The sequence below is a fragment of the Agelaius tricolor genome, unplaced genomic scaffold, assembly GCF_023055355.1.
Source record: "Agelaius tricolor isolate 1412-34295 unplaced genomic scaffold, bAgeTri1.0.p SCAF_4, whole genome shotgun sequence".
NCBI lineage: Eukaryota > Metazoa > Chordata > Aves > Passeriformes > Icteridae > Agelaius > Agelaius tricolor.
This window is the reverse complement of record NW_027269264.1, coordinates 48,689,115-48,709,271: the sequence shown is the minus strand read 5'-3', so window position 1 is coordinate 48,709,271 and position 20,157 is coordinate 48,689,115. Positions and strand designations below refer to the sequence as shown.

At 62.4% G+C, this 20,157-nt stretch overlaps 3 protein-coding genes across 4 annotated transcripts; 2 read left to right on the top strand and 1 right to left on the bottom strand.

Annotated features, from left to right (window-relative positions):
- Window positions 1–1,390: 1,390 nt before the first annotated feature.
- Window positions 1,391–11,145, bottom strand: TMEM8B (transmembrane protein 8B). Of its 2 annotated transcripts, none has more exons than XM_071425639.1 (13): window positions 10,980–11,145; window positions 7,532–7,721; window positions 6,275–6,482; window positions 6,010–6,143; window positions 5,616–5,875; window positions 5,010–5,365; window positions 4,614–4,710; window positions 4,289–4,412; window positions 2,836–2,978; window positions 2,474–2,652; window positions 2,243–2,389; window positions 2,052–2,168; window positions 1,391–1,890 (listed from the first exon to the last, which is right to left on the bottom strand). In XM_071425639.1, the coding sequence occupies exons 1-13, from the start codon at window positions 11,074–11,076 to the stop codon at window positions 1,555–1,557; spliced, it is 2,388 nt and encodes a 795-aa protein (XP_071281740.1). In that variant the 5' UTR covers window positions 11,077–11,145; the 3' UTR covers window positions 1,391–1,554. The 2 variants fall into 2 exon arrangements, with proteins under 2 accessions (XP_071281740.1, XP_071281741.1); XM_071425640.1 differs by lacking the exon at window positions 10,980–11,145 and adding an exon at window positions 10,765–10,801.
- An 85-nt stretch (window positions 11,146–11,230) lies between these two features.
- Window positions 11,231–18,036, top strand: TAF1C (TATA-box binding protein associated factor, RNA polymerase I subunit C). Its single transcript, XM_071425638.1, has 14 exons — window positions 11,231–13,771; window positions 13,860–13,953; window positions 14,093–14,199; window positions 14,291–14,386; window positions 14,469–14,539; window positions 14,625–14,872; window positions 14,947–15,057; window positions 15,170–15,293; window positions 15,403–15,474; window positions 15,593–15,728; window positions 15,822–15,950; window positions 16,098–16,272; window positions 16,406–16,543; window positions 16,835–18,036. The coding sequence occupies exons 1-14, from the start codon at window positions 12,896–12,898 to the stop codon at window positions 18,004–18,006; spliced, it is 3,549 nt and encodes a 1,182-aa protein (XP_071281739.1). The 5' UTR covers window positions 11,231–12,895; the 3' UTR covers window positions 18,007–18,036.
- Window positions 18,037–18,238: 202 nt separating this feature from the next.
- HINT2 (histidine triad nucleotide binding protein 2) lies at window positions 18,239–19,881 on the top strand. The gene is made up of 5 exons (XM_071425636.1): window positions 18,239–18,320; window positions 19,138–19,296; window positions 19,383–19,487; window positions 19,564–19,636; window positions 19,741–19,881. Exons 1-5 carry the CDS (start codon window positions 18,267–18,269, stop codon window positions 19,830–19,832), a joined length of 483 nt encoding a protein of 160 aa, XP_071281737.1. The 5' UTR covers window positions 18,239–18,266; the 3' UTR covers window positions 19,833–19,881.
- The last annotated feature ends 276 nt before the right edge of the window (window positions 19,882–20,157 follow it).

The following is a 20,157-nucleotide window of genomic DNA, read 5'->3' as shown; positions in this document are numbered from 1 at the left end:
CAGGTTCCCCAGTCCTTGTACAATGACTGGGACTCCTGCCCAGGCTGCCCAGCACACTTCCACACCAGGCTGGCTCCCCATGGACATAGTCCCCACCAAGGCCCAGAGACAGAGGCAGCAAACCCCTGAACTCACCAGCACTGCCATGGTCCTCACCAGCTTATCCCTCCTCCTGCTCTGCCAATCCCATCCCCACAGTCCCCACAAACCCCCACAAACCCCCAAGCCCACCCTGCTCTGGCCAGCTGGGGCCCAGCTCCCAAGAAGCAGTTTTAATTAGATTGCAATCCTATTACATAGCTGCCTGCCTGCCTGCAGTTGCTAATCCTGTTAAGCATCCAGTAAATCTCCCTGTGCCGGGCTCTGTCCCCAGGGGTACAGGGAGGGGGGCTGCTGGTGGGTGGGCTCTGCTCAGCCAGGATGTGGCTGGTAGGATGCAGAGCTTTGCCTCAGGATTCCACCGTGAAGACCCCTGCAGGGCTGAGAAATTCTCAGGAGATTGGGGAAGTCCCCAGAGGGGTGAAAAGTGTCAGTGAAACTTTCCCCGTCCTCCCTGGACCCCTCTGAGCTTCTGTGTCAGTGAAACCCCCCTGTCCTTGGGGTACACACACAGCCTGAGAGTGTGTCACCACACCATGGTCACCACTGGCTGCAGTGAGTGCTGAGCCCACAGGCTTGCCCATGAGCCAGACAAGGAGCAGGGGCTGAGAAAGGGCTGTCCCAGCCGGGTCACAGGGTGCAGCCCATGCAGTGCCCTCCCACTGGGGCCCAGTGCCCTTCAGAGACGGCGCTGGGGGCAACAGCAGGGACACAGGGTCACTAGTCTGGGTGGCAGTGACATGTGGGGTGCTGAGGCAGGCTGTCCCAGGCAATTGGTGACACGAATAGGCTGTGGGCTCCTGGGGATGTGGCCTTTGAAGGCAGAGGCCTCTCAGAGCTCTGCACTGCTGTGACAGGCAGCAGCAGCACTCAGTGGCACCTACCCCCACTACAGCTATGGGCTCACCACGGTCCTGCAGGCTTGGAGAGGATCCTAGATGCCCTGGTACAGCATAGATGCTCCCAGGTCAGACATGACAGCCATCTGTGAGAGCACAGTGCCCCAGCAAAGACATCCCAGCCTTGAAACCTGTCATGACAGGAGCCAAAACACTACAGTCTCTGCTCCCCACCTCCTGCCAGCCACTTTGCTCTGTTGGAGCTGCATCAGCTCTAGAGTAGCCACCACAGCTAGCTCTGACTGAGAGCCAGAGACTGTTGCCATTCCTCCGCTCCACACCAAACCACATCCCCTCAGCAACTCCATGGCCTGGCAAAGAGAGGAATGTGACCTAGCTCAGCCTTGAGACCCCACAGCTCTGCCCCAGACTGAGCCACAGCAACCCCTGGAGACAAGTTCAATCAGGCTGTAATTGGAAGAACAGGTTGGCACAGGTGGCTGTGTGCCTGTCCAGAGGAGTCCTGGCACCCCCAGAGAGGGGTGGCCAGCAAAGAGAGTGGGTGCTGAGCCCCACAGGACTGCTGTCCAGGACAGAGGAGTCTGAGCTGGTAGCATCAGCTGGTACAAATACTGTTGATGGAGGCCACAGCAGGGTCGACGAGGCCCAGCTCCTCCTGCTCGTTGACGCAGAGCTGGTACCCACACCCCTTGCGCCGCGGCAGCGGCCCCAGGCGCCGGCTGGGCTTGGCGCGGGGCGGCAGCAGGAAGCCAACGCTGCCGGCGATGAGCAGGTGCCAGATGCTGTGGATGTAGAAGTAGTTCTCCTCTGTCTCCACGAAGGCATAGAGCAGCACGGCCGCCGCCGCGATCAGCGCGCCCGGGCACAGGTAGAAAGCCCAGCGCTTCCAGGTGGGAGGGTAGCAGTGGCGGCGACGGATGGTGCGAGCCGTCTGTGGTGGGGAGAGGACAGGCTGGAACAGGGACACACAGCAGGGCCAGGCGCGGCCTCTGTGCCATAGTGACACACCGCTCAGGAGCCAGGGAAGAGTGAGGGCAGCAGAGAGGAGATGCTGGCAGGGGCAGGATGGGGACATAAGGGACATCATCTTACCCAGGCGACGGCCATTATCCCCAAAGCAAAAAGGCTGGGCCCCAGAAGGTTCCAGAGCCCGTGACGGTCCATCTGCAGAGCCATGGACAGGAGCATGGCCCCCAGCAGGTAGAGCACCTGTGGAGCAGTGGGGCACCCATCAGGATAAATCTCTCCCATGCCTGTCCTGCATGCTCCCTCCCCACACTTGCCTGCTTGACTATGGGCTGGAGCCGGGCCATGGCGATGACAGTGACCCAGACAGACATGAGAGAGCCCAAGAAGTCACAAAACTGCAGCACATCATACTCCATGATGCAGAACACCACAATGCCCGGCTGGTCGCAGGCATGGTAAAACTAGGGTAGCAGGAAAAGGCTGTGAGAGCTGCCCTGCACAGCCCCAGCCCTTTGCTGCCCCTCAGCTGCCCCACACACACTCACAGTGGAGAAGAACATGGTGAAGATGTAGACAGCAGCTTCTAGGAGGTAGTGGCTGCGGACAGCAATAGCCACGGGAGGCACAAACATGACATTGCTGAGGCACAGCAGCAGCGTGGAGAGGAGCTGGAAGCCGTAGGAGAAAGCCTCAGCATTGTCTGTGCAGCCCCAGCCGTTCCAGCCTGTGACCAGGGAGAGCTGCCATCACCACTGCAGCACTCGCAGGGTCTGGGGGGTGAGCAGGGAACCCCCTTTCCAGCACCCTGCAGAGACCTGGCACGAATGGACTACTGGGACACAAGTGGTATCCAAAGGGAAGGGAAGGGAAGGATGCAGGGTCTGTGGGTGCTGGGCTCAGCTCTCACCAGCCTTGCACTCGCAGGCAGCATACAGGTAGTTGTTGGTGCGCAGCAGCTTGCACTGGCCATAGATGCCGCAGTCGTTGATGCAGGGTGAGAGGTAGGCACGCAGGTACACCTCAGCTGTCACGTTGGTGCACGGCTCAAACCTGCGGGGTGGGAGAAAGGGGTCAGCTCTCACCCTGTGCCCTTGAAGAGCTCCTGCCTCTACCAGAGCCACCTGTCTCACCCAGACTTGGCAGGTGATGGGAGACCCAGGGACTGGGCAAGCTTGAGAATGAGATTCTTTGGTGCTGCACAGGTAGATGAGAGCTGGTCCCCAAGGATCCTGTGTGCTACAATTGTTTGTGCCAGCCTGAATGAGCAGGAGGAACGTGGCCACGCTTAAAGCCCCTCTGCCTTTAGCAGCACACTCAGCTGGTTCCTATTTCATTTGGCTTTTGCTGTGCAAACACTACGCCCTGCCTTGCAATGGCCATGTGTGAGCCCATCAGGGAAGGACTGACTGTGGCTGGCAACTCAGCGTGAACTAGAAACGCAGCAGAGGAGTCAGAGCAGGCACACCAACCCCACTGCCCTGGGCTGCCCCTGCAAAAGACTCTGGGCACTGCCAGCACTCCTTAGCTTCAGCAACCCCGAGCACAGGCAGCCCCACACGCTGACAGCATGTCCAGCTGCTGGGTGGGCACACACAGGCACCCCAACATGCGCAGGTATGCACACAGTGCCAGCTGCATGTGGGTCTGCTGTCCACTGACTGTGTCCTCACACAATCTAATCTGCACATGCGTGTGTGCAGAACATACACAGCCCTGACTGCTTCAGCAAAGCCCTGACTGCTTGTGCAAACCAGAACATGCACAAAGAGCTGGCTGCACATATGCACCCAAACATGCATGCAGCACCATCCGCAGTCATGCATCCTTGCACGTACAGACACACACACACCAGCCTCACTCTTCCACAAGGCTCCAGGCAGACACAGAGACCAGGAACAGAGCCACAGCAGTCTCTGGAGATGCTGAGCAAAGCCCCAGCCTGACCAGAGATGGCCCCTCACTGGCAGAGCAGAGCCCTGTCCTCCCAGCGACAGCCCGCTCCCCTCCCAGGCACGGATACAGATGGGCCGTGCCGCGGACGGGGGCGGAGAGAGAGGCGCTGACAGATGCCCGGCGTTCGCGGGCTGACAGGCACTTCCTAACTGCGAGACAGAGGGAAGAGCCGCGGGGACCCGCAGATGGCCAGGCAGATGCGAGCCGGAGCCATCCGTGCCCACGCAGCGCTCGCACGGTGACACGCGGTGACACGCGGTGACACACGGCCCGCAAAGCCACGTGCACCCAATGAGCAGAGACAGCAGCGCAGGGCACAGGTGCACCCACAGACCCACGGCACGCACAGGTCACGGTGAGGACACCCCCCTCGGGGCACAGGGAGGGGATGTGCTGCTGGGGCTTACCCGTGCTCCGTGGCACAGAGCGAGCGCAGGCTCAGGTACCAGCTGCCGGTCTGTGGGTAGGGGATCCGCAGGCGGCTGAGACTGGCTGTGGCATTAACGGAGAGCAGGAAGCCTGCCAGAGACTCTGTGGGTCAGAAGAGCTCTGGGTGAGCAGAGCAGCCCCCTGCCCTGGACAGAGCTGGAACAGGGACAGGGTACCCTGTGCCAGGCTCCAGGGCCACATGCCCCCATGGTCTCTGCAGCCTCCTCCCAGCCAGCCTCATGCAAGACACAGGGGTGGTGACCCCATGGACATGGCAGGATGGACATGCACAGCCCAGCCTACCTGTCTCACAGGTGACCGAGGCATTGTCACCAGATGTCAGTGGGACTCCATGGTTCAGACACCCAAACACTGTCACATTCTCACCACACAGGGAGCTCTGATGGCAAAGGAGATGGCCTTAAACCAGTGCCAGGGGTGCCCCCTGCTCTGACAGCACTTGGATCACAGCACACCAACTAGCAGTGCCCTAACCCACTGCCCTTCACACAAGAGCACCCCGAACCTGGGCCTTGGAGCACCCTAATCCATTCTCCATCACCCAAAAACTTCACAACTACTGCCTGTGACCCCAAATCCTGTTCCCTGCCCTGCTGAAGCCTTGACATCACCCATCTCCCATCCTGCCCCCCATCCCAAGCCACCCTGCCCCCCCCAGGGTGTATGTGGCCACCTCACCATGTTGAGCCGCAGCTCCAGGTTGAGCACCCCACCACTGTCCAGCACTGGCAGGAGGTTGATGACGAAGACAGCGGGGCGGTCGGGTGGCACCGACACGTTGGGCCCGAAGAAGATGTAAAAGTGGACAGAGAAGGTGTCCAGCTCGTTGCGCAGCGTGGGCCGGACGGGCCAGCACCGCTCTTCAGTATGCAAGGTGACAGGGATGGGGAGCGGGTGCTTGGTGTCGTTGGGGCTGGTGGGTGGAGGGCTGTCCCCCAGCGCCAGCCCACCCGCCGAGCCGAAGGAGTGGGGCATGTTCATGGAGGCGCTGGAGGGCAGGAAGGGCGGCCGGGCCAGGTTGGGTCGGGAACAGTCTGGAGGGACAGAGTCATCAGCCTGGGCACCACACAGCCCCAGCCCACTCTTCATTCCCACCTTTCCTTCTTGCCCGCCATTCATCCCCATTTGCAACCCAGCCCCAACACCTCACAGCATTCCCATCCCAGCAGAGCTGAGTATAACCCTGTGCCCAGCTGCAGACAGATCCTGAGGGCATCCTTTAGCCCCCACACCAAAGCAGAGTAAAGACCATGCCTCCACCCACACCTCCACATGCACCCTCACCTGTGAGCTGCACGGTGACCTGGAAGGAGACAGTGCCCGGCACCCCAGGGTGTTTCTCCACCAGCACGTAGTACCAGTGCTGCCAGAAGGGCAGGTCCTGTGCCAGCTGGCAGGGAGTGTGTTCCCGGCAGTCCAGGGTTGTGGAGTTGTGCAAGGGAGGAGCCTTGGCCCGCACACGCAGCCAGAGTGGGCAGCCCTCGGCGCCACGGCACCGCAGCACCTCCACGAGCACTCGCGATGTGTAGCTGGGCACAAAGACCCTGCGGGACAGCAGTGCCAGGCTGTGCCCATCACTACAGACTAACAGGGCTGGGGAGGGAAGCCAGAGGGATGGGACACCCCCATCTCCCCATCCTGAGAATGCCCCCTCCGTGGGTGACCTTCTCACACTCACTTGTAGAGGCAGGAGCGGTTGTGGGGGGCCATGCTCTGCTCGGTGACATGACCGGGGTACAGCACAGCGATGTTCACCAGGCGCTGCACGATGAGCTGTGGCTGGAAGAGATACTGGCACTCCTCGTAGAGCCCCTGCAGCAGAGGAGAGTCAGCACAGGGCAAGGGGCACAGGGCACTGCCCCCACTTGGGACACCTGCCCTGGGCACTGCCAGCCCAGAGCAGTCAGACCCCAGCCCCACCATGGTCCCTCCAGGCCCTTCACCTTAACGGAGATCTTGCCCTCATCCTTGGGCAGGTGGGCAGCCAGGAACCAGTCCCCGGGCAGTGGGCTGGTGACATTGAAGACGCCTGTGGTGCGGTTGGGCAGGGTCCAGGTGAGGGTCAGTGCGAAGGAGCCAGGGACGGCCGTGTCCCTGGGGAAGTGCGTGTGCAGTGGGTTAATGACAGATGGAGCCCCTGAGCGGAAATACCTGCAGGAGAGACAGCAGTCAGCAGGGTGTAGGCTGGGCAGTGTGTCCTACATGTGAGTGTCTTCCTCTGTGCTTGAAGACATCATGGAAGCTGGGACCTTTCTGGAGACTGAGCCTTCCTGAGTGGGTGTTCAGGCAAAACAGTTCATCTGTGAGATGCACAGAAGAGTGGAGCCTGCATTGGTCCTGGGAAGTTGAATCATGGGGAGAGAGCGTACATGTTGTCTAGGTTTTGGCTGGGATAGGGTTCATTTTCTTCTGAGTGGCTGGTACAGTGCTGTGTTTTGGATTTAGTATGAGAACAATGTTGATAACACACTGACGTTTCAGTTGTTGCTCAGCAGCGCTTACCCTAAAGCCCTTTTCAGTGTTTCATGCTCTGCCAGAGAGCGGGTGCACAAGATGTTATAAGGGAGCATGGCCTGGAGAGCTGACCCAAACTGACCAAAGTAATATTCCATACCATACAGAATACCATTCTGTTCCATATAGAGCCTCCTGCCCGGTGTATAAACTTGGGAGAGTTGGCATGGAGCCACCAATCACTGCTGGGGGACAGGTTGGGCATCAGTCAGCATGTGGTGAGCAATTGTGTGATGAATCACTCATCTTTCTTGGGTTTTACTTCTCTCTCCTTTTTGTTACTGTTGTTATTATTATTATTTTTGTAGCTGTTTCATAATTAGTGATATTGGCATATTTATTTTGATTAGTTAACTGTTTTTATCTCAACCCACGAGTTTTACTTTTTTTTCCATGATTCTCCTCCCCACCGGGGGAGCAGGGGGGATGAGCGAGCAGCTTCATGGTACTCATTTGGCAACCTGCTCTAGTGGAACACGTCCCATGGTAGCAGGTTGGAACGAGATGATCTTTAATGTCCTTTCCAACCCAAAGGATTCTGTGGTTCCATGATTCTTTGACTCTATAGGTACACGTGCTTGTGCAAGCAAAGAAGCAGGCAAGAGCAGGCAAGCTGTGGGGCAAATCCAGGCAGGAGCAGCAGAGGCAGGCAGGAAGGATACAGGCAGGCTAGGCTGCTTACTCACACGGTGATGCTGCGGTCTGGACATTGATCCCCAAAGGTGCCACCTTGCTCCTTGAAGGTGATGAGGTTCCAAACAGCGATGACTGTGTCCTCGGGAATGTGGAAGTGGAAGAGCTCGATGCTGGCAAAGGAGCGGAAGGGGCTGAGCTTGCGTGGTGTGCGGGTGAAGTAGTCGGTCACAAAGAGCCCGTCTGCAAAGGAGACCCAGGCGGCTCTCAGTGGGGCAAAGGGTTGGGGAGGGGGTTGTGGAGCACCCCCCCAGAGCAGGCCAACCACCCAGGCTCTGATTATGTCACAAGCATCCAGCAGCCTGGAGGCAGGAGGGGCTGGGACAGTGCCATTTCAGTGAATGCCCAGGGCTGATGTCAGCTGTCCCCAGCTGTGTCACCCAGCCCTGGCACAGTCTGCATCATTCCTGGTTCAGCACAGCCTCAAGTCTGGTTCATCAAGCTGTGGGCACTGATTTGCAGTAGCCTGAGGAGCCCATGGTCCTGGCTGCTCATGCTCTGCTTCCTGCATTTTACGTCTAATAGTAAAGGGATATTTTTCATGGCTTCAGCTATGCCCTAGCAGGTCAGCTCCCACAGGAACACACCTTCCCCCTCATCTGCCTGCTGGGGAGGCTCAGCACCGAGCCCATCATAAAGTGCAGACTTTCATCCTCGAGCCACAAGAAGAAGGAGCAGGCAGAGCACTTCCTGCGCTGCCTCCCAGCTCTCCCATGGTTTGTGGAGGAGGAACGGTGCACATATGTGTGCACATATGCACACGTGGGTGCAGTCTGCGTGCATGGCAGAGTGGAGGCGTGCAAGCCCACGCCCAGGGGGGTGTGTGCCTGTGCACAGCCCCATGTCTGAAAGATGCTTCCTGCAAGCCCACAGCACAGGTGGGGGCCACCTCCCCCTGACAAGCTGCCTGACAGGTCGATTTTCAGGAGCCCCATCAGCAGTGAGACAGCCGCTTCTTTGTCACAAGAGAGAGCAGGACCAGAGACAGCAGCCATAACTGCACCTACCATTACCACACTACACCAGTGCCAGCCTGGAAGGCCCATCCGTTTTTCTCTAGAGACACAGCAAGAATGAGATACCCCTCTTCACAAGCTGCTGGAAAGGGGGAGGCCAACAGAGGGTGGGCTGGGAGCAGGTCTGTGCCCAGGAGGACTTGTCCAGCACGAAGTGGGATAGCTGAGAAGAGGGTCTGCTTTGCACTACATGTTCTTGGCTGGGACTGTGCGCATGTGCTTGTATGCACGTGTGTTTGTGCTGCGTGTGTGCAGCCCCAGCAGGCTGTACACTGACATGCATCTGCTCCCTTGTCTGGAACAAAGGCAGCTCCCCCTCCCCTTCACTCCCAGCCGGCACAAGCCAGGCATGAAGCACCTGTCTCCTCAATGCAAGAGCATTCGATCCCAATTTCTCCACCAGGAACCACCTGGTCACTCCACAGCCCCCCGTGGGGACAGTGACCTGGCAGGGGACCCCAGCGAGGGTGTTGAACACAACTGCAGAAGGGGAACTGGGGGAAGGACCCAGAGCTATCCAGTCCCAGTGCAGCTCCTCCAAACTCTCTCACCCAGGGCAAGGTGAGAGAACTGGTTGAAGCAGAGGGTCAGTCTGAGGAGGCATGGCAGTGCAGCCAGACAGGGGAAAGGTGCTGGAGGATGGACTGCGATTACTATCCATGGAAGCGCAGTGGATGGAAGAAGAAAAGCCAAAGCCCCCCTGCTTCAGGCCGCCAGCGGCCAGAGCCGCAGGACACCAGCCCCGCGGCTACAGCCTCAGGTCGCGGCCGGCGGTCAGCACCGCGGACAGCTCCGCGGCCGGCGGTCAGCACCGCGCACAGCTCCCGCTGCCGCCCCACCGCGGCACCGGGCACCGGCAGCCCCGGCCAGCTTCCCTCCTTCCCGGGGGACGCCCCTCGAAGCCCCCAAGTATCCTTCCGCATCTCGGTCACTAAGCCAGCTCCCTGCCCCACAGCCTGCTCCTGGTCTCATATTGTCGTTGATGTATCCCCCGCACATCCTGACGCCCCGCTGGACACACACCCCCGTTTCTGCAGGCTGTCCATCTCCGCTGCCCCCTGCATGCACACAGCCTCCTGCCCTGCATCTGCAACCCCCCGGGCCCACTCACTGCCCACGCACACGCCTCCGTCCCAGGGTGTTCCACTGCCCATGCACTGCCTGCACGCACAACTCTGCACCCCACTGCTCATCTGTCTCCATGCCCCACTGCATGGGCACACCGTGCCCCATTGCATGCACATCCACGCATCCCATTCCACAGACATCCAGTACCCTGTACACAGGCGTCCCTGTAGCCCATTATGCAAACAGCCCCCTGCACACGCATCTCTGCGTCCATTGCACCCACCTCATGTCCCATTGTAGGTGTACCCTGTGTCCCATGACACCCCACACCCAGCTGGGGACACCTCTGTACTCTGCGGCATATCTGCCCCACACCCCACTGCACGCTGGCCCCATCCCTTGTGCCACACTCACCGTGTCCCATCACATGTGCACCCCACATCCCAGGATGACATCCCCCCAAAACTGTGCCCTTGTGCTCCATTCTCACCCGCACCCTGCCCCACTGCATGCAAACCTCACATCCCATTGCTCGTGTAGCTCATCCCAAGCTACGCATTCCAAGTGCATCCCCTGACCCCCACCACATGGCGCCCCGCACCCCCCACCTGCACCCCTTCTCCTCACCGCATTCACCCACTCCCTGCCCCACTGCACGCACACCCCGCATCCCATTGTTCGTGTACTTCACACCCATCCCAAGCTCATCCCTCTGCCCCGTGACTCACACCTCCAACCCTCCTGCCCACCGCGCACACCCCCGTGCTCCATTCCCACCTGGCCCCCGCCCCACTGCGTGCACCCCTCACATCCAATTGCTCTTCTGCCTCACGCCCACTACACGCTCATCCCGCTGCCCCACGGTGCGCTGTCCTGTGCTCCGCCGCACGGACCCCGCGCCCCGTGCCTGCATCCCCCTGCCCACCGCGCACATCCCGGCGCTCCAATCCCACCCCCGCACTGCGCGCACACCCCACATCCCACGGCTCCCGTACCTCACACCCATCCCAAGTTCATCCCCTGCGTCCCGCCGCACGCACCCCGAGCCCCACAGCTCCTGCCCAGCGCACACAGCCCCGCGTTCCGTCCGCAGCCGCCCCCCGCCCCACTGCGCGCACCCCCACACCCCACGGCTCCCGCACCTCGCACCCATCCCGAGCTCATCCCTCGCGTCCCGCCGCACGGAGCCCCGCTCTCCGCTCCGCCGCCTCTCCCACCCGCGGCACACGCGTCCCCCGCGGTACCGCCGAGCCCCCGCCGCGCCGGCACCCTCGACGTGCGCTCCCGCGCCCCGTCCCGCGCTCGCCCCGCCGCCCCACACCCGCGCCCCCCGCCCCGGTCTCCCGGCGGCGCTCACCGGCGGCGGGCGGCGGCAGGAGCAGGAGCGGCAGGAGCAGCAGCGGCAGCGGCAGCGGGAGGCGCTGCCCGCCGCCCCCGCCGCCCCGCCGGGCCATCGCCGCCGCCGCCGCCGCCGCGGCTGCCGTGGGGCGCGCGCCTCCGGCCGCCCCGCCGCGCACCGGCGGCCCTGACGTCACCCGCCCCCGCCCACCGGGACCGCCTCCCGCGCAGCCATTGGCCCCTTGGCACGTCAATCACCGGCGGCCGCGCCACGCCACGACCGCCCCGAGAGACAACTCCCCCCGCCACCGTTCCCCCCGGGATGGACCCGGCGCTGACCGGGGCACGGGGGGACAGCGACACGGGCAGGAATGGAGATGGGAGGCTGCGGGAAAGGGACACCGGGCTGGCACCCGAGATATGGACCGGGAACTGGGGCACAGGGCTGGGCACAGGGACAGGCGCTAGGGACAGGGACATGGGGCTGGAACGGAGCCGGGAACGGGGGCACGGGGCACAGAGCCACCGTCTGGAGCAGGGGCACGGGCTGAGACCGGGAACAAGGCGCTGAGGGCAGGAACATGGGGCTAGAACTGAAATATGGGTCGGTAATGGGGTCACAGGGCTGGGGGCAGGGACTTGTCTCTGGAACCGAGATATGGGCCAGGAATGGGGTCACAGGGCTTGGGACAGGGACATGGTGCTGGGAACAAGGATAGAGGCTGGGAACAGAGATATGGGGCTGAGGAACAGGAACATGGGGCCGCAGACACTGACATAGATTGGGGGAGAGGGACATGGGGCTGGGACAGAAAAATGGCAGAGAACAGTGATGTGGATCTAGGGGATAGGGACATGGACCTGGGGACAGGAATATGCCCTGGGCACAGAAATATATAATGGAGAGGGACATGGAGCTGTTGGCATGCCCTGGAATTAGGGAAAGGGATGGGAGGCAATGAGGGCTACCTATGGAGCTGAAGGTGGTAAGGGCTGCCTATCCCAGGTGGACTATGTAAGGGGGTCAGGTGGTTTTCTTACCAGTGGCTACCACCTTCTTAAAGCAAATTGTAACATGTATCTTAGAGAGGAGGTGTCCCTCAGAGGGGGTCTGGGCACCGCCTGCAGGGATGAGGGCATCTTGACTGGAAACAATCTCATCACGCTTTCCCAAACTCCCCTGACATCATCCCCAGATTCCCCTGACATCACCATCCTCCTGGGCCATAATGGAGGCAGCAGGGAATGCTACTGCTCATGGGAATGCTCCTCTCCCATCCTGTGCTCCCCACAGGGCATCCTGGGAGCTGCAGCAGGAGCAGCCACCCCAGCCTGACTGCCCAGCAACCCTCCCCGGAGCACAGACCCTCTCCAGGCATGGCTGGGGGTTCCCTCCCCAGTGCAGACAGCATCAGCACAGCTCTGGGGCCAGTGGCCTCTGGCACAGGGATGTACAAGGACCATCAAGGGGAGAGCTGGTCATGGTCTCCTTGGAAAATGGACAGGGGTGCTTGTCCCCCTTCCAGATACTCTCCAAAAGCTCTAGGGTCCCATCAGAGCCCCGTGGGACTAACCTGAACTCTGTGTGGGCTCCCATGGGGGCCCGGGGCCAGGTGGGTCCCTCAAGGGGAGGCAGCAATGACCCTGTGGGGAGGAAGGAGCACAGAGCCGGGGTGGGAGTGGGTTCACTGAGGCCAGGCAGGGGTGAGGAAGGGCAGGCTGGGACTGGGGACTGGCACACCCTCAGCCTTCCAGGAGCCGCACTTCAACTCCACAACCTCCAGATATTTGAGACTGTCCCATGGCCCCACACACCCTGCTGGAGTGTGGGGTGCCCCATGGCCACACAACCAGGCCCACCGAATACCAGGTGTGCCCTTAGCAGGACTCACAGGGGCTTTCACTGCCCTCGAGGGGAGCAGAGGGAAGGAAACAATGCCCGTCCTCCTGCCCGTGCCCCGGCGGGGTCCTGTCCTGATGATTCCCCAGTGCCGGTCCTGGTCCGGCCCTATCCCACTGTTCCCTGTGCCAAATTCTGTTCCAGTTCCAACACTTCCCCTGCCCATCCTGGTCCCGTTCCCATCAGGGTCCCACCGTTTCGCCTGCTTGTTCCCGTTCCCGTTCCCATTCCCATCCCATTCCTATCCCGGTCCCACTGTTCCCCTGCTCGTTCCCGTTCCCGTTCCCGTTCCCATCCCACTCCCGTTCCCGGTGCCGGTCCCATTCCCGGTCCCATCCCATTCCCGCTCCCGTTCCCGTTCCCGTTCCCATCCCACTCCCGTTCCCGGTGCCGGTCCCATTCCCGGTCCCATCCCATTCCCGCTCCCGTTCCCGTTCCCGCTCCCGTTCTCGTTCCCCTTCCCCTTCCCCTTCCCCTTCCCCTTCCCCTTCCCCTTCCCCTTCCCGTTCCCGTTCCCCTTCCCCTTCCCCTTCCCCTTCCCCTTCCCCTTCCCCTTCCCGTTCCCATGCCAATCCCGTCCCTCTCCCCGTGCCGGCCGTGCGTTTTTACCCTCCGGCCGCCAGGGGGAGGCAGCGGCCCGCGTGGCCGTGCCGCCGGCGGCGCTCCGTCCTGCGCTGTTCCCGGGCGCTGATTGGTGGCGGCAGCAGCAGCGCGGCGGTGACGCCATTCGCGGTGGCCGCTCCGTCTCCGCGTGCAGCCCCGTGCCCGGTGCCGCGGCCATGGAGTTCCCGGCCGCGCTCTTTCCCTCATACTTCACCGCCGGCCCGCCGCGGGAAGAGGGTGGCCCCGCGCCGGTCGCCGGCTGGGGCGAGCACGGGCAGGTGCTGGAGGCTGGCCCCGGCCGCCGCCAGGTGAGACCCTGCCGCGGGACCGGGCCGGCCGAGGGAACGGGCAGGACGCTCAGGGGCCGCTCTGACTCTCCCCCTTCGCTCCCCACAGGCGCACCCGTCGTTCGTGCCCCGCCGTGGCGCGACGGGCGAAAAGTGGGAAGCCGCCGAGGCTGCGGCCGTGCCGGTGCTGCTGCCCAGCGCGGGTGAGAGCCGCGGGAGCGGGAGGGAGCTCGGGGGCTGGGGGGAACGTGCCTTCCGCCTCTATCGCTGCCGCTGCCCCGCGGTGCTGAGCGGCGTCCCTCTGCTCGTGTGATGCCGAGCGGCTCTGCCTTCTCCCCACAGGCTGCTGGATCCCCTCGCCTGCGCCTCAGGACATCCTGTACCGCAGCAGCCTGTGCAGGAAGCTCCGGGCAGGCAAGTCTGGAGCTACTCTGGACTTCGCCAAGCAGGTGGGATTTGAGGTGTTGCATCCTGGCATGGACCTGGGGGGCAGCGGGGGACCTTTGCATGCACTGACCCTTTCCCTTCCGTCCCATACAGCTGGGCCATTTCTTTGTGGATCACCCAGAAGATGCTTTTGGCTCCCTGGGGCGTTTGCTACACAAGAACTTCTACCTGGGAAACGCCAAGCTGAAGGTCACTGTCTGTCCAGGGATTAACAGTGCTGTTCCCCACCCTTCCCTTTGCCAGTCTCAAACTCTGCCCCCTACTCCTGTAGAGACCAGCCCGGAACAGCACCATCCGGATGACGGCCCTGGTGGAGGACATCGACCGCCTGGAGGCCCGACGGTGAGTGTCCCTCTGTCCCCTGCCCTGCAGAGGTCTGGGGGGCTCCTGCTCTGTCCCCCCACCTGATGCTGTCCATGCCCTGCAGCGGCTGCCCCCGGCAGCACTTGGCCTCCCGCCTGCGCTGGTTCTCCCACCTCTGTCGTGACTGGCTCTTCGAGGTGCCGCTGGGGCTGCTGGCAGACTGCCTGCACGAGGAGCTGGCACAGCAGTGGTCCAACCTGCTCTTTGATGACAGCCTCACTGGGGGGGCACTGGCCTGGTTGCCCCCTGAGGACGGGGAGACACCCGTGGGACGCCTGGTGCACCCCGGAGGACAGGCCATGAACCACCTCTGTATCCTTCCCCATGGGGTGTTTCTGGGGCGGGAAGTGGGGGTTGTGTTGCATTGCCCTTAGTCAGCACCTCAGATTTCCAGGATGTGGTGCTGGAGGAGCTGCCCCACGCCCGGGGCTCGCCAGCGCAGTTTGAGCTCAGCGGGCGCATCCGGCAAGTGGCTGCAGCCCGTGTGGATGGGCAAGGTGAGCCATGCCCAGGATCCACATCTCGAGGCAGACAGGATGGAGCGAGGAGGGGCAGCAGGGGCCCCCTGGGATGCTGCCAGATCACATGCCACCTCCTTCCCTATGGCAGATTTTGTTGGGGTTCGCTCAGACTATCATTGTGGTGTTTGGAGGGTGCCAGGCAAGACAGGAGCAGCTCCCACCCCACTGCAGGTGATCCGCACTGATGTGCCTGCCTCCTGCCTCACTGTCAGGTAGGTGTTGGAGGAAGGGGTTGTGCAAGGAGGGAGCTCTGTGGTGCAGCCCTGCTCTGTGTGGCAGGTTCTGTCGCCCCAGGATGATGCTGTGCCCCCTGTCTTGCAGCCCTCACCTTCCTGGGGAGCTGTCTGTCTGCACCCAGAGTGGGACCGTCTACCTCTGGAGCGTTGAGACTGGGTGAGAGAGGGCACTCAGGGCTGTCTAGGGACTCTCGCAGACAGTGGAGTCCCAGGGGATGGGAGGCCAAGTGACTGGGGCAGCTCTCCCCCATGCCAATACTGCTATCTCCCCACAGGCTGCAGCAGCTGCGCCATGACCCCCAGACCATGTTTTTTCGGGACCATTCACCCTGGCGGTGGAGTGACTTCACTGCCCACCCACGGGTGCTCAGCTGTGCTGACCGCACGGGCCTGCAGTGCCTGGATGCCCGGGTGAGCTTGGGAGGGTAGGCGTGGGGCTGGGGGAGGCAGGGAAGACGGTTCCACGGCCCAGAGTGCTGACTGTGCCCTGTTCCACTGCTGTAGGCCCCCAAGAGATGCCACTTCGACTTGTTCAAGGTGGGCGAGGAAGCTGGCTGCCAGCAGGGCGAGCGTGTGGTGCTGCCCATGTACCTGGGCAGGGCTCACCCCTCACAGTACCTTGTCACCACCCAGGTGAGTCCAACCACAGCTGGGAGCTGGGGAACACACGCTGCACAGCTGTGTCTCCCAGTGCCCACGGGGCATGAGGATGTTCCATCTGAGGGGAGCTGCCATGGTGCATTGGGGTGTGTCCTGTCTGAGCCAAGACTTCTGTCCTAGTTCTCCATGTATGTGCTGGATGAGCGGTTGCCACTGGTGCCTGTTCTGAAGTGGGCACACATGATGAAGGCACCTCCACTCTTTGCTCACCTGATGCCAGGGAAACCTGGGAGGAGCCACAAGATGCTGCTTGGTGCATCCCGCACGCAGGAGCTGCTGCTTCTGCAATACTGGGGTAAGAGATCAAGCTCCAGGGGTGCTACAAAGCCAGGGCTCCTCTGTGCCCACCTCCTAGCCTCTTTGCTGCTGGGATCAGCTGCTGCTCTGGCATCTGTGCTCACCAGACAGTTTTTGGGGTGTTTCCTCAGGGGGCAGCCAGTCGGCCTGTCAGCTGGCGGGGACTCCTCAGAAGCTGCACAGCATCGCAGAGTGCCTGCAGCACCTGCCCACCCAGCTCCCGCACCGCCACCACCTGCTCCAGCAGCGCCTCTCAGCCCCTGCAGCAGGTGAGTGTCCCACACTGGCCCAGGCTGCAGCTCCTGGTGGGGGAGAAGGTGGAACAGAGTGGAAGTGTAGCCTTTGTCATGGCTGGGCTGGTGGGTGGTTGAAAAAGCAAGAGCAAAGCCCTGAACAATGCTGCGGAAGTGATTAATGACATAGAAAAGGATGTACAGGGCAGGAGTCAGCAGTGAGGGTGCTCACTGAGGGGTGGAGGCAGTCCCCACTGCTGGCCAGGCCCCTGAAATATTCCTAGGACTGGAACTCTGGTGACAATGCCTTTCTGCCTCTTCCTGCAGGGCTGGCTGCCACACTGCAGGAGGATGGACCACGCAAGTCCATGTTGATTTTCCAGCTCTCTGAGGCTGGGGATGTCTTCTGCCAGAGGCTGATCCACAAGGCAGCACAGCCCCCTGCACCCCCATCGAGGGATGAGGCCACAACAGCCCCTGGCTCTTCCCCCCTCTTCGAGGCTCCAGCCAGCAGCCCACATGGCTTGGGCAGTGAGGGAGAAGAGGAGGAAGAGCAAACATTCTACTTGCCCAACCTGGAGGTGATTATCCACGAGGAGGAGGAGGACGTGGGCATGCCAGCACCCCTGGACGAAGCTGAACTACTGCAGGAGCCCTTTGCCAGCCCCCAGCCCTCGCCAGCAGTGCCCAGCCCAGCTGCAGCCCTGCGGTACCGCCGCTGGCTGAGGGCCCTTTCCAGGGCCTGGAGGGAGCCTCCCCAGCACACCTGGCCCCCCAGCCTCAGCCAGAAGCGCCTCTTCACCCGCAGAGATCTGGAGGGGCCAGCAGGCCCCAGCAGCCTGCAGAAGCAGATGCGCCAGCGGCTACGCCAAACCATGCAGGAAGGGGGCCGCATCCAGCGCTGGGAGCCTTTGGCCCTCCAGCCCGCTCCCCTGCCACAGACCCTGGAGCTGGCAGGGGGTCCGGACCCCCTGAGTAACCGTCTGACAGCGGCTTGGGCTGGGGACTGGGACCAGTGGTGGGAGGAGAGGACGAGCTTCAGTGTGGCGCAGAGACAGCGGGCACTGCGGGAGCGGCGGCGGCGGCAGAAGCGAGCCCAGGGCCACCGCAGCCTTTCAGCCAGCTTCACCTCCTCCCTCACCTACCAGTCTGAGCTGTCCGAGCTGAGTGATGTGGGCCCCTCACTGCTCTCCCCTGGCCGTCCATCCATTCTCTCCCAGGAGGGCTCACCACCAGCAGGCAGCCCCCCAGTTCGCAGCCACCCACCCTCACCAGCGCCCGACGAAGCCCTGCTGTCTTCACAGAGCCTGCGCTGCCGCGGCATCCCCAAGGAGCGGCGGAAGACGCTGCGGGACTACTTGTCCGTGTGGGCCGAGGGGCCCCCCGAGCCCCCAGAGCTCCCTGGCAGCCAGGCCAGCCAGCTGTGCTTCCCGTCTTCACAGAGCCAGCTGTCCTCTGCCTCGCAGCCCCGCCGCAAGCGCCCACGAATGGGCTTCTGAGTGCAAATAAACCTACTTGTCACAGCCTTCCTCCCGGGGTCCTCAATTGTTTGGTCAAGGCACCCACGCTTAGGGGCAGGGGAGGTCGGGCCGGACGCCCGGGGTTGGGACTCCCCTCGGGGAGGGAGTGACCATCTTCCCTGGTCGAAGGGTTCCCTCCGGGATGCTCCAACGCGAAGGTTGCCCGCATGCCCGGCGTGGTGGCGCTTTAAGGGGGCGGGAGCGGGGCGGGTGCAGTGCCGGGGGCGGGAGCGGCGGCCATGGCGGCGGTGCTGGCGCGGGGACTGGTGCGGGGCGCGCTGCGCCCGGCGCAGGTGGGCGCGGGGGGACGCGGGGATGGGGGACCCGGGATAAGGGGGGCACACCGGGGTGTGCGGGGTAACAGGGACAACAGAGCGGGTCCGCACCATGCTCGCCATTACTTACACCTTCGGGCAAAGTCCGCGGCGGGCATGAGCGCCGGCCCGCGCACCCCTAGGCCACGGCCCGGCGCCTCGGAGCACCCGTGGGTATCCACCCGTGGGTATCCACTCCCAGCCCAGCGTGCGCCCCCTTGGGCACAGCCGCACCCCCAGGACACAGATCTCTGTCAGGCCCGTGGACAGCCGCCTGTTAGCCTAGTGAGCACAGCCCACTGTCCAGGCTGTGGACAGTCCCCGGTCACCCCTGTCAGCACAGCCTGCTACCAGCCCCCTGGGGATCTGCCTCTCTTACCCCTATCACTGTTACCCCCGTGTGTACCTCCCTGTTGCCCCATGTGGTACCCCCATCACAGCCAAGCATCACTCCCGTGTGCACCCCCTGGACCCCTATATGAATCCCACCACTTTCCACATGCATTCCGCATCACATCCACCATCACCCCATGCATTAGTCCGATCACCCCCACGTGTACCCTGCATCACCCCACATGCATCCCTCGCCCATATTCCAGCATGCACTGCATGTCAGCCCCCTGTGCATCCCCCCATGTGTCCCCTGCCACCCCCACTTGCATCCCACCATTACACCCATGTGCTCCCCTCCATCACCTTGCACGCGTGTTCCCCCACGTGCCCCCACCCACCCCCACGGCGGTGTCCTTGTCCTTGTCCCCACGGGCACAGGCTGTAAGCCAGGTATGCCCTGCAGCTCCGGCGGTGCGTGTCAGCGCCCGGCAGACAGGACGGGGAGGTGGGCAAGGCGCAGCAGGCAGCAGCGGCTGGCGAGGAGGCAGGAGGGCAGCCCACCATCTTCAGCAAGATCATCGACCGCACCATCCCTGCCACCATTCTCTATGAGGATGACAAGGTAGCTGGGACAGCAGGAGCTGTGTCCCCACCGAGGCAGGGGGGCAGAACCCACGGGTGTGGGGCTTACCCTGCTCCCCCTGGTAGTGCCTCGTTTTCCGTGATGTGGCCCCACAAGCACCCGTGCACTTCCTGGTGATCCCCAAGCGTCCCATCCCCCGGATCAGCCGCGTGGGTCCTCAGGACACTGAGGTGAGTCCAGAGAGGTCCCTGGGACATTGGTGGTGGGGGTCATACAGTGCTGACCTGCCACTCCCCCCTCCTTCAGCTGCTGGGGCACCTGATGGTGGTGGCGGCAAGCACGGCACAGGCAGAGGGGCTGGCTGATGGCTATCGCCTTGGTGAGTTGATATCCCCTATCATGCCGTGGGGCAGGACCCTCACTGGTACTCCTGGGGGGCTGGGGACAAAGGGGATTGCCTGACCCTTGTACCTCTCCTGACAGTAATCAACGATGGGAAACATGGCGCACAGTCTGTCTACCACCTACACCTCCATGTGCTGGGGGGGCGGCAGATGGGCTGGCCCCCTGGCTAATGCCCACTACCCACTTGCTCTCTAATAAAACATCTTGGTGGCAACTTCAGTGGCTCTGTGTTGGGGTGGCTTTTTTGGGGGTAGAGGTGGCTGGCCTGAGCAGGGTACAGCTGGCCTCCATTGTCACAACCGTAGAGTTGATACCCTGCTTTTTGCAGAGGGTCTGAGCTCCCCACATACCAACCCCACAGTTGAAGCAGAAGGGTTTTGTGGGGCTGCTCACAGGCAAAAGACTCATCTTGGTGCTGGGCTAGGGAAGCAGGCTGGGTGCCACAAGGTTGTCCCCAAGGTGGGGAACATCCTAGGGGTGTCAGTAGTGCGCCAT

Bases quoted from the DNA above. Each gene is read 5' to 3' on its own strand.
- TAF1C (XM_071425638.1), top strand. From the start codon at position 12,896: ATGCCCGTCCTCCTGCCCGTGCCCCGGCGGGGTCCTGTCCTGATGATT. The intron at 13,954-14,092 runs GTGAGAGCCGCG...TTCTCCCCACAG, and splicing joins GGTGCTGCTGCCCAGCGCGG to GCTGCTGGATCCCCTCGCCT. The intron at 14,200-14,290 runs GTGGGATTTGAG...CGTCCCATACAG, and splicing joins CTCTGGACTTCGCCAAGCAG to CTGGGCCATTTCTTTGTGGA.
- TMEM8B (XM_071425639.1), bottom strand. From the start codon at position 11,076: ATGGCCCGGCGGGGCGGCGGGGGCGGCGGGCAGCGCCTCCCGCTGCCG. The intron at 7,722-10,979 runs GTGAGCGCCGCC...TCTCCTTTGCAG, and splicing joins CCTGCCGCCGCCCGCCGCCG to ACGGGCTCTTTGTGACCGAC. The intron at 4,413-4,613 runs GTAGGCTGGGCT...TCTGACCCACAG, and splicing joins CTCGGTCACCTGTGAGACAG to AGTCTCTGGCAGGCTTCCTG.
- HINT2 (XM_071425636.1), top strand. From the start codon at position 18,267: ATGGCGGCGGTGCTGGCGCGGGGACTGGTGCGGGGCGCGCTGCGCCCG. The intron at 19,297-19,382 runs GTAGCTGGGACA...TCCCCCTGGTAG, and splicing joins TTCTCTATGAGGATGACAAG to TGCCTCGTTTTCCGTGATGT. The intron at 19,488-19,563 runs GTGAGTCCAGAG...CCCCTCCTTCAG, and splicing joins TGGGTCCTCAGGACACTGAG to CTGCTGGGGCACCTGATGGT.